The 18,556-nt window shown below is 49.2% G+C and overlaps 1 protein-coding gene across 1 annotated transcript in view; it reads left to right on the top strand.

Annotated features, from left to right (window-relative positions):
• Positions 1 to 18,556, top strand: part of LOC311149451 (filamin-A-like) — a 114,605-nt gene that overhangs the window by 40,889 nt on the left and 55,160 nt on the right. Inside the window, 6 exon segments of the mRNA XM_084186650.1 lie at positions 2,649 to 2,900; positions 3,455 to 3,552; positions 3,967 to 4,114; positions 7,689 to 7,807; positions 13,202 to 13,279; positions 16,782 to 16,940. Coding sequence (XP_084042776.1) covers positions 2,649 to 2,900; positions 3,455 to 3,552; positions 3,967 to 4,114; positions 7,689 to 7,807; positions 13,202 to 13,279; positions 16,782 to 16,940 — 854 coding nt within the window.

Here is an 18,556-nt window from a genome sequence, read left to right on the forward strand (position 1 = left end):
CAGTGACTGGGGAGGCTAACTAACGGACAGTGACTGGGGAGGCTAGCTAACGGACAGTGACTGGGGAGGCTAGCTAACGGACAGTGACTGGGGAGGCTAACTAACGGACAGTGACTGGGGAGGCTAACTAACGGACAGTGACTGGGGAGGCTAACTAACGGACAGTGACTGGGGAGGCTAACTAACGGACAGTGACTGGGGAGGCTAACTAACGGACACTGACTGGGGAGGCTAACTAACGGACAGTGACTGGGGAGGCTAACTAACGGACAGTGACTGGGGAGGCTAACTAACGGACACTGACTGGGGAGGCTAACTAACGGACAGTGACTGGGGAGGCTAACTAACGGACAGTGACTGGGGAGGCTAACTAACGGACAGTGACTGGGGAGGCTAACTAACGGACAGTGACTGGGGAGGCTAACTAACGGACAGTGACTGGGGAGGCTAGCTAACGGACAGTGACTGGGGAGGCTAGCTAACGGACAGTGACTGGGGAGGCTAGCTAACGGACAGTGACTGGGGAGGCTAGCTAACGGACAGTGACTGGGGAGGCTAACTAACGGACAGTGACTGGGGAGGCTAACTAACGGACAGTGACTGGGGAGGCTAACTAACGGACAGTGACTGGGGAGGCTAGCTAACGGACAGTGACTGGGGAGGCTAGCTAACGGACAGTGACTGGGGAGGCTAGCTAACGGACAGTGACTGGGGAGGCTAGCTAACGGACAGTGACTGGGGAGGCTAACTAACGGACACTGACTGGGGAGGCTAACTAACGGACAGTGACTGGGGAGGCTAACTAACGGACACTGACTGGGGAGGCTAACTAACGGACAGTGAATAATCTGATCACTATTTACAATTTCTCATAGACCTCCAGCAGAAAAAACCTCTATGTACTTGTTGCTTATTAGTACATGTCACACTACTTTGGGATTGTAAGGCTCGTATGAATGTCCTGCTTAATCTAATGTTGGTGTCATCGTCGCAAATCAACTGCATTGTACTTTAAAAAAACACTTCAACTTCAACCAGTAAAATGGCTCTTTGGCTAGCTTTGCTTCCAGTTCATGTCAATGAGCGTTAGCATTCTAGCTAACAATTGCTGAATTCAAAATTGTTATTTAGCTATTTTAACAACCAAGCGACTGGTCACGCAATATTCAAAACATTGTAAGCCTGTGAGAACCCAAAAAGGGATTCCAGGAGTATTCCACTGATGTTTGGTGGCTCAGACACAACCAAAGGAGGATTCTTGTCTCCTGGATTGTGTTGCTTCAGCATTCCTCCAGCAAGCGCCGGCCTGTGAGGAGTGTCAACACACCTCTATCAAATTAGAGCTCGGCTGCACCTTCTCCCTGTCCTGGGGGCATGTTTTATCACACACACCCCACCCTTTAGGGCAGGACCCGATGAGCAGTTACGCCTAATCATCCCAATCCTGTGTGTGTGCGTGAAGGCATGTGTGGGCTGGTCTGTGGTTGCATCGCTCTCTTCTGCCCTCATCTCTGATCTCCCCGTCACCAATCCAACCACACCCTCTCTACAGTTCTACTCCAATCCTAATCTAACCCCACCCTCTCTACAGTTCTACTCCAATCCTAATCTAACCCCACCCTCTCTACAGCTCTACTCCAATCCTAATCCAACCCCACCCTCTCTACAGCTCTACTCCAATCCTAATCCAACCCCACCCTCTCTACAGCTCTACTCCAATCCTAATCCAACCCCACCCTCTCTACAGCTCTACTCCAATCCTAATCCAACCCCACCCTCTCTACAGCTCTACTCCAATCCTAATCCAACCCCACCCGCTCTACAGCTCTACTCCAATCCTAATCCAACCCCACCCTCTCTACAGTTCTACTCCAATCCTAATCCAACCCCATCCTCTCTACAGCTCTACTCCAATCCTAATCCAACCCCACCCGCTCTACAGCTCTACTCCAATCCTAATCCAACCCCATCCTCTCTACAGCTCTACTCCAATCCTAATCCAACCCCACCCTCTCTACAGCTCTACTCCAATCCTAATCCAACCCCACCCTCTCTACAGCTCTACTCCAATCCTAATCCAACCCCACCCTCTCTACAGCTCTACTCCAATCCTAATCCAACCCCATCCTCTCTACAGCTCTACTCCAATCCTAATCCAACCCCACCCTCTCTACAGCTCTACTCCAATCCTAATCCAACCCCACCCTCTCTACAGCTCTACTCCAATCCTAATCTAACCCCACCCTCTCTACAGCTCTACTCCAATCCTAATCCAACCCCACCCGCTCTACAGCTCTACTCCAATCCTAATCCAACCCCACCCTCTCTACAGTTCTACTCCAATCCTAATCCAACCCCATCCTCTCTACAGCTCTACTCCAATCCTAATCCAACCCCACCCTCTCTACAGCTCTACTCCAATCCTAATCCAACCCCACCCTCTCTACAGCTCTACTCCAATCCTAATCCAACCCCATCCTCTCTACAGCTCTACTCCAATCCTAATCCAACCCCACCCTCTCTACAGCTCTACTCCAATCCTAATCCAACCCCACCCTCTCTACAGCGCAATTCCAATTTTACTACTCCAACCTCAATCCCCTCTGATCCTAGATCTCCATATTTATATATTGCGGTTTCTCCTCCAGACTCCAAGGCCATAGTGGATGGTAACCTGAAGCTGATCCTAGGCATGGTGTGGACTCTGATCCTCCACTACTCCATCTCCATGCCCATGTGGGACGAGGAGGAGGAGGGGGGCGACGGCCAGCAGAAGACCCCGAAACAGAGGCTTCTGGGATGGATCCAGAACAAGCTACCAGAGATCCCCATCCACAACTTCAGCAGAGACTGGCAGAGTGGCAGAGCACTGGGGGCACTGGTCGACAGCTGTGCTCCGGGTAGGTTAGGGGCCGGGGTTAGGGTTAGGGGCCTGGGTCAGAGGTTAGGGGTCGGGGTCAGAGGTTAGGGTCAGGGGTTAGGGGCCTGGGTCAGGGGTTAGGGGCCGGGGTCAGGGGTTAGGGTTAGGGGCCGGGGTCAGGGGTTAGGGTTAGGGGCCTGGGTCAGGGGTTAGGGGCCGGGGTCAGGGGTTAGGGTTAGGGGCCGGGGTCAGGGGTTAGGGTTAGGGGCCTGGGTCAGAGGTTAGGGGCCGGGGTCAGGGGTTAGGGTTAGGGGCCTGGGTCAGGGGTTAGGGGTCGGGGTCAGAGACTGGTCGACAGATGTGCTCCAGGTAGGTTAGGGGTCAGGCATTAAAGGTCGGAGGGTGGGGTGAGAGAGGGGTGGGGAGGGGTCAGGGGGGTGGGGAGGGGTCAGGGTTAGTGAGGGGGAGGAGGGGGAGATAGATGGATAGTCACAAGGGGCTGGTTTCATAGACCCAGATAAGCATTGTCCTTTTTAGAAACAGTTTGTGTGTTTAAGTTTAAATAAGGTGTTTCAAGCCTGTGTTGTGTTCTAGGCCTATGCCCTGATTGGGACCAGTGGGATCAGACTAAACCAGTGGACAACGCCCGTGAGGCCATGCAGCAGGCTGACGACTGGCTGGGGATCCCTCAGGTGCGCTAGCTACGCTAACATCACATTGTTCTCTATGGAATCATGCTAACCCATCGTCTCTAGGTGACACTGAGTACAGTCAGCTTCATGGCGTTAGCCTAATATTTGTGTGCAGTGCTGAGTTGGCATGTGGGCAGGTTTAACGTGTTGGCATGGCAGATCTGGGGAAGTTGGTACTCTGCTCTGTGCTGCCAGTTGTCTCTGTGGTTGGGGTTTCCTCCCTCAGTGGACCAGTTCTCAGAACAACACTATCTTCCTGTCTGGCTCTGTGGCTTGTGTGCGTGTGTGTAGATGTTTTGTGCAGCTTGAGGTTGTCTGAGGTAGTGGTTAGGATAGTTAAATCACGCTACCCTCTGCTGTGTGTGTGTGTGTGTGTGTGTGTGTCTAAACAGTGTGTGCCGTCTGGTTTCCTAGGTGATAACCCCAGAGGAGATTGTTGACCCCAATGTAGATGAACATTCCGTGATGACCTACCTGTCCCAGTTCCCCAAGTCCAAACTGAAGCCTGGCGCACCCCTCCGCCCCAAACTGAACCCCAAGAAGGCCCGCGCATACGGACCAGGTACACACACCCCTCCGCCCCAAACTGAACCCCAAGAAGGCCCGCGCATACGGACCAGGTACACACACCCCTCCGCCCCAAACTGAACCCCAAGAAGGCCCGCGCATACGGACCAGGTACACACACACACCCCTCCGCCCCAAACTGAACCCCAAGAAGGCCCGCGCATACGGACCAGGTACACACACACACCCCTCCGCCCCAAACTGAACCCCAAGAAGGCCCGCGCATACGGACCAGGTACACACACACACACACCCCTCCGCCCCAAACTGAACCCCAAGAAGGCCCGCGCATACGGACCAGGTACACACACACACCCCTCCGCCCCAAACTGAACCCCAAGAAGGCCCGCGCATACGGACCAGGTACACACACACACCCCTCCGCCCCAAACTGAACCCCAAGAAGGCCCGCGCATACGGACCAGGTACACACACACACACACCCCTCCGCCCCAAACTGAACCCCAAGAAGGCCCGCGCATACGGACCAGGTACACACACACACACACCCCTCCGCCCCAAACTGAACCCCAAGAAGGCCCGCGCATACGGACCAGGTACACACACACACACACCCCTCCGCCCCAAACTGAACCCCAAGAAGGCCCGCGCATACGGACCAGGTACACACACACACCCCTCCGCCCCAAACTGAACCCCAAGAAGGCCCGCGCATACGGACCAGGTACACACACACACACACCCCTCCGCCCCAAACTGAACCCCAAGAAGGCCCGCGCATACGGACCAGGTACACACACACACCCCTCCGCCCCAAACTGAACCCCAAGAAGGCCCGCGCATACGGACCAGGTACACACACACACACACCCCTCCGCCCCAAACTGAACCCCAAGAAGGCCCGCGCATACGGACCAGGTACACACACACACCCCTCCGCCCCAAACTGAACCCCAAGAAGGCCCGCGCATACGGACCAGGTACACACACACACACACCCCTCCGCCCCAAACTGAACCCCAAGAAGGCCCGCGCATACGGACCAGGTACACACACACACCCCTCCGCCCCAAACTGAACCCCAAGAAGGCCCGCGCATACGGACCAGGTACACACACACACACCCCTCCGCCCCAAACTGAACCCCAAGAAGGCCCGCGCATACGGACCAGGTACACACACACACCCCTCCGCCCCAAACTGAACCCCAAGAAGGCCCGCGCATACGGACCAGGTACACACACACACACCCCTCCGCCCCAAACTGAACCCCAAGAAGGCCCGCGCATACGGACCAGGTACACACACACACCCCTCCGCCCCAAACTGAACCCCAAGAAGGCCCGCGCATACGGACCAGGTACACACACACACCCCTCCGCCCCAAACTGAACCCCAAGAAGGCCCGCGCATACGGACCAGGTACACACACACACCCCTCCGCCCCAAACTGAACCCCAAGAAGGCCCGCGCATACGGACCAGGTACACACACACACACCCCTCCGCCCCAAACTGAACCCCAAGAAGGCCCGCGCATACGGACCAGGTACACACACACACACCCCTCCGCCCCAAACTGAACCCCAAGAAGGCCCGCGCATACGGACCAGGTACACACACACACACCCCTCCGCCCCAAACTGAACCCCAAGAAGGCCCGCGCATACGGACCAGGTACACACACCCCCCCCCCGACTCATACGGACCAGGTACACACACACCCCTCCGCCCCAAACTGAACCCCAAGAAGGCCCGCGCATACGGACCAGGTACACACACCCCCCCCCCCGACTCATACGGACCAGGTACACACACACCCCTCCGCCCCAAACTGAACCCCAAGAAGGCCCGCGCATACGGACCAGGTACACACACCCCCCCCCCCGACTCATACGGACCAGGTACACACACACCCCTCCGCCCCAAACTGAACCCCAAGAAGGCCCGCGCATACGGACCAGGTACACACACACACACCCCTCCGCCCCAAACTGAACCCCAAGAAGGCCCGCGCATACGGACCAGGTACACACACACACACCCCTCCGCCCCAAACTGAACCCCAAGAAGGCCCGCGCATACGGACCAGGTACACACACACACACCCCTCCGCCCCAAACTGAACCCCAAGAAGGCCCGTGCATACGGACCAGGTACACACACACACACCCCTCCGCCCCAAACTGAACCCCAAGAAGGCCCGCGCATACGGACCAGGTACACCCCCCCCCCCCCCTGACTCATACGGACCAGGTACACCCCCCCCCCCCCCTGACTCATACGGACCAGGTACACACACACACCCCTCCGCCCCAAACTGAACCCCAAGAAGGCCCGCGCATACGGACCAGGTACACACACACACACCCCTCCGCCCCAAACTGAACCCCAAGAAGGCCCGCGCATACGGACCAGGTACACACACACACCCCTCCGCCCCAAACTGAACCCCAAGAAGGCCCGCGCATACGGACCAGGTACACACACACACACCCCTCCGCCCCAAACTGAACCCCAAGAAGGCCCGTGCATACGGACCAGGTACACCCCCCCCCCCCCCGACTCATACGGACCAGGTACACCCCCCCCCCCCCCTGACTCATACGGACCAGGTACACCCCCCCCCCCCTGACTCATACGGACCAGGTACACCCCCCCCCCCCCGACTCATACGGACCAGGTACACCCCCCCCCCCTGACTCATACGGACCAGGTACACACCCCCCCCCCTGACTCTCTCTCACCTAAATGTTTTCCCCTGTCTCTCTCTCACCTAAATGTTTTCCCCTGTCTCTCTCTCACCTAAATGTTTTCCCCTGTCTCTCTCACCTAAATGTTTTCCCCTGTCTCTCTCTCACCTAAATGTTTTCCCCTGTCTCTCTCTCACCTAAATGTTTTCCCCTGTCTCTCTCTCACCTAAATGTTTTCCCCTGTCTCTCTCTCACCTAAATGTTTTCCCCTGTCTCTCTCTCACCTAAATGTTTTCCCCTGTCTCTCTCTCACCTAAATGTTTTCCCCTGTCTCTCTCTCTCACCTAAATGTTTTCCTGTCTCTCTCTCACCTAAATGTTTTCCCCTGTCTCTCTCTCTCTCACCTAAATGTTTTCCCCTGTCTCTCTCTCTCTCACCTAAATGTTTTCCCCTGTCTCTCTCTCTCACCTAAATGTTTTCCCCTGTCTCTCTCTCTCACCTAAATGTTTTCCCCTGTCTCTCTCTCTCACCTAAATGTTTTCCCCTGTCTCTCTCTCTCACCTAAATGTTTTCCCCTGTCTCTCTCTCTCACCTAAATGTTTTCCCCTGTCTCTCTCTCTCACCTAAATGTTTTCCCCTGTCTCTCTCTCTCACCTAAATGTTTTCCTCTGTCTCTCTCTCTCACCTAAATGTTTTCCCCTGTCTCTCTCTCTCACCTAAATGTTTTCCCCTGTCTCTCTCTCTCGCCTAAATGTTTTCCCCTGTCTCTCTCTCTCACCTAAATGTTTTCCTCTGTCTCTCTCTCTCACCTAAATGTTTTCCCCTGTCTCTCTCTCTCACCTAAATGTTTTCCTCTGTCTCTCTCTCTCACCTAAATGTTTTCCTCTGTCTCTCCTCTTGCTCTCGTTCTCTCTAGGTATAGAGCCAGTAGGTAACGTTGTGATGAAGAAGGCGGTGTTTACAGTGGAGACCATCAGTGCTGGGATGGGAGAGGTCCTGGTGTATGTAGAGGACCCTGCTGGACACAGAGAGGAGGTACACATACATGCACAGACCACATACACCACATAACAGAATTGTGGACTCGTCACAAATTTGACTTGACTCGACTTTCTAGAAAATATGGAGCCTCAAGACTCAGGACTTGACTGTCTTGAGACTGATGTCTTCAAATTATCTGGCCAGGTTTTGTAACGTTTTGTCCCTCATTTTGTGGCTCAGTCTCTACACAGCCAGAGACAGTAGGAGCAATCTCTTGTATAGATTTAGTTTTTACTTGAAAAAACGTATGACTTGTTCTTTGAATGCACAACTTTGACTCGACCCGTTCTACTTGGTGACTTGGTCCCACCTCTGCCACACACACAAACAAACCACATACAGATAATGTCTTCCCCTGATGTCTCTGTGTGACATTCTTGCTCACGCTCTCTCTCTCTGTGACATCTCACGCTCTCTCTCTCTGTGACATCTCACGCTCTCTCTCTCTGTGACATCTCACGCTCTCTCTCTCTGTGACATCTCACGCTCTCTCTCTCTGTGACATCTCACGCTCTCTCTCTCTGTGACATCTCACGCTCTCTCTCTCTGTGACATCTCACGCTCTATCTCTCTGTGACATCTCACGCTCTATCTCTCTGTGACATCTCACGCTCTATCTCTCTGTGACATCTCACGCTCTCTCTCTCTGTGACATCTCACGCTCTCTCTCTCTGTGACATCTCACGCTCTCTCTCTCTGTGACATCTCACGCTCTCTCTCTCTGTGACATCTCACGCTCTCTCTCTCTGTGACATCTCACGCTCTCTCTCTCTGTGACATCTCACGCTCTATCTCTCTGTGACATCTCACGCTCTCTGTGACATCTCACGCTCTGTCTGTCTGTCTGTCTGATCCAAGATGGCGTAGCAGTGTGGTCGTGTAAATAGCCTGTTCTTAGTTGTTTTGTCTTGTTGTATATATTATGTATATATTTCCCTATCAGACACTTTTCATCCTTCTACTAAATATACTTTCCTGCAACCCGCCTCACTCAATGTGGAACGGATTCTATTATTGACTTACCTTTTATCTAGAATCTCCAGTTGAAACTAGCTAGCCAGCTAACTAGCTACTTGCTATTAGCCACCATTAGCGGTTTTCACCCAGAACATCGGATTTTCTGCCGGAATAACTGAATCACTGGACCTTAACACCGGATCGCAACTAGCTAGCCGCAACATAATGGATGTTGCTGTTGGCTAATCACCACTGGCCCCGAAGCAAGCACCAGTTAGCCTTGAGCTAGCCTCGAGCCTAGAAGACCAGTTCTTAAAGCCTTTAGCGGTATCCTTATTCTAGTCCTCCTCTGTTCCTCTGGTGATGTAGAGGCTAACCCAGGCCCTGCAGCCCCCAGTATCACTCCTACTCCCCAGGAGCTATCATTTGTTGACTTCTGTAACCGTAAAAGCCTTGGTTTTTTGCATGTTAACATCAGAAGCCTCCTCCCTAAGTTTGAGTTATTCACTGCGTTAGCACACTCCGCCAACCCTGATGTTCTAGCAGTGTCTGAATCCTGGCTTAGGAAGGCCACCAAAAATTCTGAAATTTCCATCCCCAACTATAACATTTTCCGTCTAGATAGAACTGCCAAAGGGGGTGGAGTTGCAATCTACTGTAGGAGTCTGTGCCCAGGTCTGTGCCCAAACAGTTTGAGCTTCTACTTCTTAAAATCCACCTTTCCAGAAATAAGTCTCTCACTGTTGCCGCTTGCTACAGACCCCCCTCAGCCCCCAGCTGTGCCCTGGACACCATATGTGAATTTATTGCCCCCCATCTATCCTCAGAGTTCGTACTGCTTGGTGACCTAAACTGGGATATGCTTAACACCCCGGCCAACCTACAATCTAAACTAGATGCCCTCAATCTCACACAAATTATCAAGGAACCTACCAGGTACAACCCTAAATCCGTAAACATGGGCACCCTCATAGATATCATCCTGACTAACTTACCCTCTAAATACACCTCTGCTGTCTTCAACCAGGATCTCAGCGATCACTGCCTTATTGCCTGCGTCCGTAACGGGTCCGCGGTCAAACGACCACCCCTCATCACTGTCAAACGCTCCCTAAAACACTTTAGCGAGCAGGCCTTCCTAATTGACCTGGCCCAGGTATCCTGGATGGATATCGATCTCATTCCGTCAGTAGAGGATGCCTGGTTGTTCTTTTAAAAGTGCTTTCCTCTCAATCTTAAATAAGCATGCCCCATTCAAAAAATTCAGAACTAAGAACAGATATAGCCCCTGGTTCTCCTCAGACTTGACTGCCCTTGACCAGCACAAAAACATCCTGTGGCATACTGCATTAGCATCGAATAGCCCCCGCGATATGCAACTTTTCAGGGAAGTTAGGAAGCAAAGGCTAGCTTTTTCAAACAGAAATTTGCATCCTATAGCACTAACTCCAAAAAGTTTTGGGACACTGTAAAGTCCATGGAGAATAAGAGCACCTCCTCCCAGCTGCCCACTGCTGAGGCTAGGAAACACTATCACCACCGATAAATCTACAATAATCGAAAATTTCAACAAGCATTTTGCTACGGCTGGCCATGCTTTCCACCTGGCTACCACTACCCCGGCCACCAGCTCTGCACCCTCCGCTGCAACTTGCCCATGCCCCCCCCCGCTTCTCCTTCACACAAATTCAGACAGCTAATGTTCTGAAAGAGCTGCAAAATCTGGACCCCTACAAATCATCTTGGCTAGACAATCTGGACCCTTTCTAAAATTAGCCGCCGAAATTGTCGCAACCCCTATTACTAGCCTGTTCAACCTCCTCTTTCGTAACGTCTGAGATCCCCAGAGATTGGAAAGCTGCTGCGGTCATCCCCCTCTTCAAAGGGGGTGACACTCTAGATCCAAACTGTTACAGACCTATATCCTTCCTGCCCTGCCTTTCGAAAGTATTTGAAAGCCAAGTTAACAAACAGATCATAGACCATTTCGAATCCCACCGTACCTTCTCCGCTATGTAATCCGGTTTCCGAGCTGGTCATGGGTGCACCTCAGCCACGCTCAAGGTCCTAAACGATATTATAACTGCGATCGATAATAGACAGTACTGTGCAGCAGTCTTCATCGACCTGGCCAAGGCTTTCGACTCTGTCAACCACCGCATTCTTATTGGCAGACTAAATAGCCTTGGTTTCTCAAATGACTGCCTCGCCTGGTTCACCAACTACTTCTGAGATAGAGTTCAATGTGTCAAATCGGAGGGCCTGTTGTCTGGACCTATGGCAGTCTCTATGGGGGTGGCACAGGGTTCAATTCTTGGGCCGACTCTATCAATGATGTTGCTCTTGCTGCTGGTGACTCTCAGATCCACCTCTACGCAGACGACACCATTTTGTATACATCTGGCCCTTCATTGGATACTGTGTTAACAAACCTCCAAACAAGCTTCAATGCCATACAACACTCCTTCCGTAGCCTCCAACTGCTCTTAAACACTAGTAAAACTAAATGCATGCTCTTCAACCGAACGCTGCTGGCACCCGCCCACCCGACTAGAATCACTACTCTCGGCAGGTCTGACCTAGAGTATGTGGACAACTACAAATACCTAGGTGTCTGGTTAGACTGTAAACTCTCCTTCCAGACTCACATTAAGCATCTCCAATCCAAAGTTAAATCTAGAATCGGCTTCCTATTTCGCAACAAAGCCTCCTTCACTCATGCTGCTAAACATACCCTCGTAAAACTGACTTTCCTACCGATCCTTGACTTCGGCGATGTCATTTACAAAATAGCCTCCAACACTCTACTGAGCTAATTGGATGTAGTCTATCACAGTGCCATCCGTTTTGTCTCCAAAGCCCCATATACTACCCACCACTGTGACCTGTACGCTCTTGTTGGCTGGTCCTCACTACATATTCCTTGCCAAACTCACTGGCTCCAGGTCATCTATAAATCACTGCTGGGCAAATCCCCGCCTTATCTTAGCTCATTGGTCACCATAGCAACACCCACCCGTAGTATGTGCTCCAGCAGGTATATCTCACTGGTCATCCCCAAAGCCAACACCTCCTTTGGCCGCCATTCCTTCCAGTTCTCTGCTGCCAATGACTGGAACGAATTGCAAAAATCTCTGAAGTTGAAGACACTTATCTCCCTCTCTAACTTTAAGCATCAGTTGTCAGAGCACCTTACCGATCACTGCACCTGTACACAGCCCCATCTGAAATTAGCCCACCCAACTACCTCATCCCCATATTGTTATTTATTTTGCTCATTTGCACCCCAGTATCTCTATTTGCACATCATCTCTTGCACATCTATCATTCCAGTGTTAATACTAATTGTAATTATTTTGCACTATGGCCTATTTATTGCCTTACCTCCATAACTTGCTACATTTGCACACACTGTATATATATTTTCTGTTGTATTTTATGACCTTATGTTTTTTTTACCCCATATGTAACTCTGTGTTGTTTTTATCGCACTGCTTTGCTTTATCTTGGCCAGGTCGCAGTTGTAAATGAGAACTTGTTCTCAACTGGCTTACCTGGTTAAATAAAGGTTAAATAAATACAATAAAAATCTCACGCTCTCTCTCTGTGACGTCTCTCTCTCTCTGTCTGTCTCTATTCAATTCAAAGGGCTTTATTGACATGGGAAACATATGTTTACAGTTTCAAATATTGCTGCTGTGATGGCACACTGTGGTATTTCACCCAGTAGATAAGGGAGTTTATCAAAATTGGTTTGTTTTCAAATTCTTTGTGGGTCTGTGTAATCTGAGGGAAATATGTGTCTCTAATATGGTCATACATTTGGCAGGAGGTTAGGAAGTGCAGCTCAGTTTCCACCTCATTTTGTGGGCAGTGTACACATAGCCTGTCTTCTCTTGAGAGCCAGGTCTGCCTACGGCGGCCTTCTCAATAGCAAGGCTATGCTCACTGAGTCTGTACATAGTCAAAACTTTCCTTAAGTTTGGGTCAGTCATAGTGGTCAGGTATTCTGCCACTGTGTACTCTCTGTTTAGGGCCAGAAAGCATTCTAGTTTACTCTGTTTTTTTGTTAAATCTTTCCAATGTGTCAAGTAATATATTTTTGTTTTCTTATGATTTGGTTGGGTCTAATTGTGTTGTTGTCCTGGGGCTCTGTGGGGTCTGTTTGTGTTTGTGAACAGAGCCCCAGGACCAGCTTGCTTAGGGGACTATTCTCCAAGTTCATCTCTCTGTAGGTGATGGCTTTGTTATGGAAGGTTTGGGAATCGCTTCCTTTTATATGGTTGTAGAATTTAACGGCTCTTTTCTGGATTTTGATAATTAGCGGGTATCGGCCTAATTCTGCTCTCTCTCTCTCTCTCTCTCTGTGTCCCTCTCTCACGCGGTGTGTCTGTCTCTCTGGATCTCTGTGACATCGGTCTCTCCTGTCAGGCCAAGGTGACAGCCAACAACGATAAGAATCGTACCTACTCCGTGTTCTACATTCCCAAAGTCACTGGGATGCACAAGGTGAGCCTGACCTTTAGTCCTTATTTCTACCCTAAACAAACCCTAAGGTGATGGTGCTCGTTGTAATGTTAGGTAACCCTTAACCCTTAACCCAAAACCTTACATGACCTGCTGTTTGTTATGACCAGGTGACGGTGCTGTTTGGTAACTGTGTTTTACTAGGTGACGGTGCTGTTTGGTAACTGAGTTTTACTAGGTGACGGTGCTGTTTGGTAACTGTGTTTTACTAGGTGACGGTGCTGTTTGGTAACTGTGTTTTACTAGGTGACGGTGCTGTTTGGTAACTGTGTTTTACTAGGTGACGGTGCTGTTTGGTAACTGTGTTTTACTAGGTGACGGTGCTGTTTGGTAACTGTGTTTTACTAGGTGACGGTGCTGTTTGGTAACTGTTTTACTAGGTGACGGTGCTGTTTGGTAACTGTGTTTTACTAGGTGACGGTGCTGTTTGGTAACTGTTTTACTAGGTGACGGTGCTGTTTGGTAACTGTTTTACTAGGTGACGGTGCTGTTTGGTAACTGTTTTACTAGGTGACGGTGCTGTTTGGTAACTGTGTTTTACTAGGTGACGGTGCTGTTTGGTAACTGTGTTTTACTAGGTGACGGTGCTGTTTGGTAACTGTTTTACTAGGTGACGGTGCTGTTTGGTAACTGTTTTACTAGGTGACGGTGCTGTTTGGTAACTGTGTTTTACTAGGTGACGGTGCTGTTTGGTAACTGTGTTTTACTAGGTGACGGTGCTGTTTGGTAACTGTGTTTTACTAGGTGACGGTGCTGTTTGGTAACTGTGTTTTACTAGGTGACGGTGCTGTTTGGTAACTGTGTTTTACTAGGTGACGGTGCTGTTTGGTAACTGTGTTTTACTAGGTGACGGTGCTGTTTGGTAACTGTGTTTTACTAGGTGACGGTGCTGTTTGGTAACTGTGTTTTACTAGGTGACGGTGCTGTTTGGTAACTGTGTTTTACTAGGTGACGGTGCTGTTTGGTAACAGTGTGTTTTACTAGGTGACGGTGCTGTTTGGTAACAGTGTGTGTTTTACTAGGTGACGGTGCTGTTTGGTAACAGTGTGTGTTTTACTAGGTGACAGTGCTGTTTGATAACTGTGTTTTACTAGGTAACGGTGCTGTTTGGTAACAGTGTGTGTTTTACTAGGTGACGGTGCTGTTTGGTAACTGTTTTACTAGGTGACGGTGCTGTTTGGTAACTGTGTTTTACTAGGTGACGGTGCTGTTTGGTAACTGTGTTTTACTAGGTGACAGTGCTGTTTGGTAACTGTGTTTTACTAGGTGACGGTGCTGTTTGGTAACTGTGTTTTACTAGGTGACGGTGCTGTTTGGTAACTGTGTTTTACTTGGTGACGGTGCTGTTTGGTAACTGCGTTTTACTAGGTGACGGTGCTGTTTGGTAACAGTGTGTGTTTTACTAGGTGACGGTGCTGTTTGGTAACTGTGTTTTACTTGGTGACGGTGCTGTTTGGTAACTGTGTTTTACTAGGTGACGGTGCTGTTTGGTAACTGTGTTTTACTAGGTGACAGTGCTGTTTGGTAACTGTGTTTTACTTGGTGACGGTGCTGTTTGGTAACTGTTTTACTAGGTGACGGTGCTGTTTGGTAACTGCGTTTTACTAGGTGACGGTGCTGTTTGGTAATTGTGTGTGTTTTACTAGGTGACGGTGCTGTTTGGTAACTGTTTTACTAGGTGACGGTGCTGTTTGGTAACTGTGTTTTACTAGGTGACGGTGCTGTTTGGTAACTGTTTTACTAGGTGACGGTGCTGTTTGGTAACTGTGTTTTACTAGGTGACGGTGCTGTTTGGTAACTGTGTTTTACTAGGTGACGGTGCTGTTTGGTAACTGAGTTTTACTAGGTGACGGTGCTGTTTGGTAACAGTGTGTTTTACTAGGTGACGGTGCTGTTTGGTAACAGTGTGTGTTTTACTTGGTGACGGTGCGGTTTGGTAACTGTGTTTTACTTGGTGACGGTGCTGTTTGGTAACTGTTTTACTAGGTGATGGGGCTGTTTGGTAACTGTTTTACTAGGTGACGGTGCTGTTTGGTAACTGTGTTTTACTAGGTGAGGGTGCTGTTTGGTAACTGTGTGTGTTTTACTAGGTGACGGTGCTGTTTGGTAACTGTTTTACTAGGTGACGGTGCTGTTTGGTAACTGTTTTACTAGGTGACGGTGCTGTTTGGTAACTGTGTTTTACTAGGTGACGGTGCTGTTTGGTAACTGTGTGTTTTACTAGGTGACAGTGCTGTTTGGTAACTGTTTTACTAGGTGACGGTGCTGTTTGGTAACTCTGTGTTTTACTTGGTGACGGTGCTGTTTGGTAACAGTGTGTGTTTTACTAGGTGACGGTGCTGTTTGGTAACAGTGTGTGTTTTACTAGGTGACGGTGCTGTTTGGTAACTGTGTTTTACTAGGTGACGGTGCTGTTTGGTAACTGTTTTACTAGGTGACGGTGCTGTTTGGTAACTGTGTTTTACTAGGTGACGGTGCTGTTTGGTAACTGTTTTACTAGGTGACGGTGCTGTTTGGTAACTGTGTTTTACTAGGTGACGGTGCTGTTTGGTAACTGTTTTACTAGGTGACGGTGCTGTTTGGTAACTGTTTTACTAGGTGACGGTGCTGTTTGGTAACTGTTTTACTAGGTGACGGTGCTGTTTGGTAACTGTTTTACTAGGTGACGGTGCTGTTTGGTAACTGTGTTTTACTAGGTGACGGTGCTGTTTGGTAACTGTGTTTTACTAGGTGACGGTGCTGTTTGGTAACTGTGTTTTACTAGGTGACGGTGCTGTTTGGTAACTGTGTTTTACTAGGTGACGGTGCTGTTTGGTAACTGTGTTTTACTAGGTGACAGTGCTGTTTGGTAACTGTTTTACTAGGTGACGGTGCTGTTTGGTAACTCTGTGTTTTACTTGGTGACGGTGCTGTTTGGTAACAGTGTGTGTTTTACTAGGTGACGGTGCTGTTTGGTAACAGTGTGTGTTTTACTAGGTGACGGTGCTGTTTGGTAACAGTGTGTGTTTTACTAGGTGACGGTGCTGTTTGGTAACTGTTTTACTAGGTGACGGTGCTGTTTGGTAACTGTGTTTTACTAGGTGACGGTGCTGTTTGGTAACTGTTTTACTAGGTGAAGGTGCTGTTTGGTAACTCTGTGTTTTACTTGGTGACGGTGCTGTTTGGTAACTGTGTTTTACTAGGTGACGGTGCTGTTTGGTAACTGTTTTACTAGGTGACGGTGCTGTTTGGTAACTGTTTTACTTGGTGACGGTGCTGTTTGGTAACTGTGTTTTACTAGGTGACGGTGCTGTTTGGTAACTGTTTTACTAGGTGACAGTGCTGTTTGGTAACAGTGTGTGTTTTACTAGGTGACGGTGCTGTTTGGTAACTGTGTTTTACTAGGTGACGGTGCTGTTTGGTAACTGTTTTACTAGGTGACGGTGCTGTTTGGTAACTCTGTGTTTTACTTGGTGACGGTGCTGTTTGGTAACTGTTTTACTAGGTGACGGTGCTGTTTGCGGGTCTACACATCAATAAGTCTCCTTATGAGGTGGATGTGGGGATGGCTCAGGGAGACAGCAGTAAGGCTGCAGCCCAGGGACCAGGACTAGAACCTTCCGGGAACATCGCCAACAAGACCACATACTTTGACGTCTACACTGCAGGTACAATCCGTTTTCTGTCTTCACAGCCATTGAACGCTGAAGCTGTTTTAAAATCACCATTGGTCTCTTGCTGATATCCTTGAGCAGTTTCCTTCCTCTCTGGCAGCTCCGTTAGGAAGGACGACTGTATATTTGTTTTGGTTGTGGTTCAGATTATTTTGTGCCCAATATAAATTAATGGTAAATAATGTATTGTGTCATTTTGGAGTCACTTTTTTATTGTAAATAAGAATATAATATGTTTCTAAACCCTTCTACATTGTGGATGCTACCATGATTATGGATCATCCTGAATTAATCGTGAACAATTGAGTGAGAAAGTTAGACACACAAATATCATAACCCCCCAAAAATGCTAACCTCCCCTGTTATTGTAATGGTGAGAGGTTAGCATGTCTTGGGGGTATGATATAAAATGCTAACCTCCCCTGTTATTGTAATGGTGAGAGGTTAGCATGTCTTGGGGGTATGATATAAAATGCTAACCTCCCCTGTTATTGTAATGGCGAGAGGTTAGCATGTCTTGGGGGTATGATATAAAATGCTAACCTCCCCTGTTATTGTAATGGTGAGAGGTTAGCATGTCTTGGGGGTATGATATAAAATGCTAACCTCCCCTGTTATTGTAATGGCGAGAGGTTAGCATGTCTTGGGGGTATGATATAAAATGCTAACCTCCCCTGTTATTGTAATGGTGAGAGGTTAGCATGTCTTGGGGGTATGATATAAAATGCTAGCCTCCCCTGTTATTGTAATGGCGAGAGGTTAGCATGTCTTGGGGGTATGATATAAAATGCTAACCTCCCCTGTTATTGTAATGGTGAGAGGTTAGCATGTCTTGGGGGTATGATATTAGTGCATCTGTAACGTTCTCACTCACCATTATTCACGATTCATTCAGGATTATCCGTAACCATGGTAGCATCCACATTCATGTAGCCGTGTTTAGAAACATTCTATTCTTATTTACAATAAAAGTGACTCCAAAATGACACAATATGACTGTAAGTCGCTTTGGATAAAAGCGTCTGCTAAATGGCATATTATACTTATTATTATACAATGCATTTGTACTTTAATACACATACAAGTACCTTCAGGCTCTGATCAGTCCCTACACCCAAACGAGGGCATTGCGTTCATCCACCTCTGGCCTGCTGGCTCCCCTTCCTCTGCGGAAGCATAGTTCCCACTCAGCCCAGTCAAAACTGTTCGCTGCTCTGGCACCCCAATGGTGGAACAAGCTCCCTCACGACGCCAGGACAGCGGAGTCACTCACCACCTTCCGGAGACATTTGAAACCCCACCTCTTTAAGGAATACCTGGGATAGGATAAAGTAATCCTTCTACCCCCCCCCCCCCCCCCCCTAAAAAAATATATATATATATAAAATATATTTAAAAAAAAAAAAGATATTGTAAAGTGGTTATCCCACTGGCTATAGGGTGAATGCACCAATTTGTAAGTCGCTCTGGATAAGAGCGTCTGCTAAATGACGTAAATGTAAATGTAAATGTAAGTAAATTTGCCGCAGCGGGGGGGGGCAGGGCAGCGCAGCGCTATGTAAAAGTGCTGTAATTTCTAAATGGTTCACCCGATATGTATGAAAAT

The sequence above is a fragment of the Coregonus lavaretus genome (genome assembly GCF_964263955.1).
Source record: "Coregonus lavaretus genome assembly, chromosome: 22".
In the NCBI taxonomy this organism is placed as follows: Eukaryota; Metazoa; Chordata; class Actinopteri; order Salmoniformes; family Salmonidae; genus Coregonus; species Coregonus lavaretus.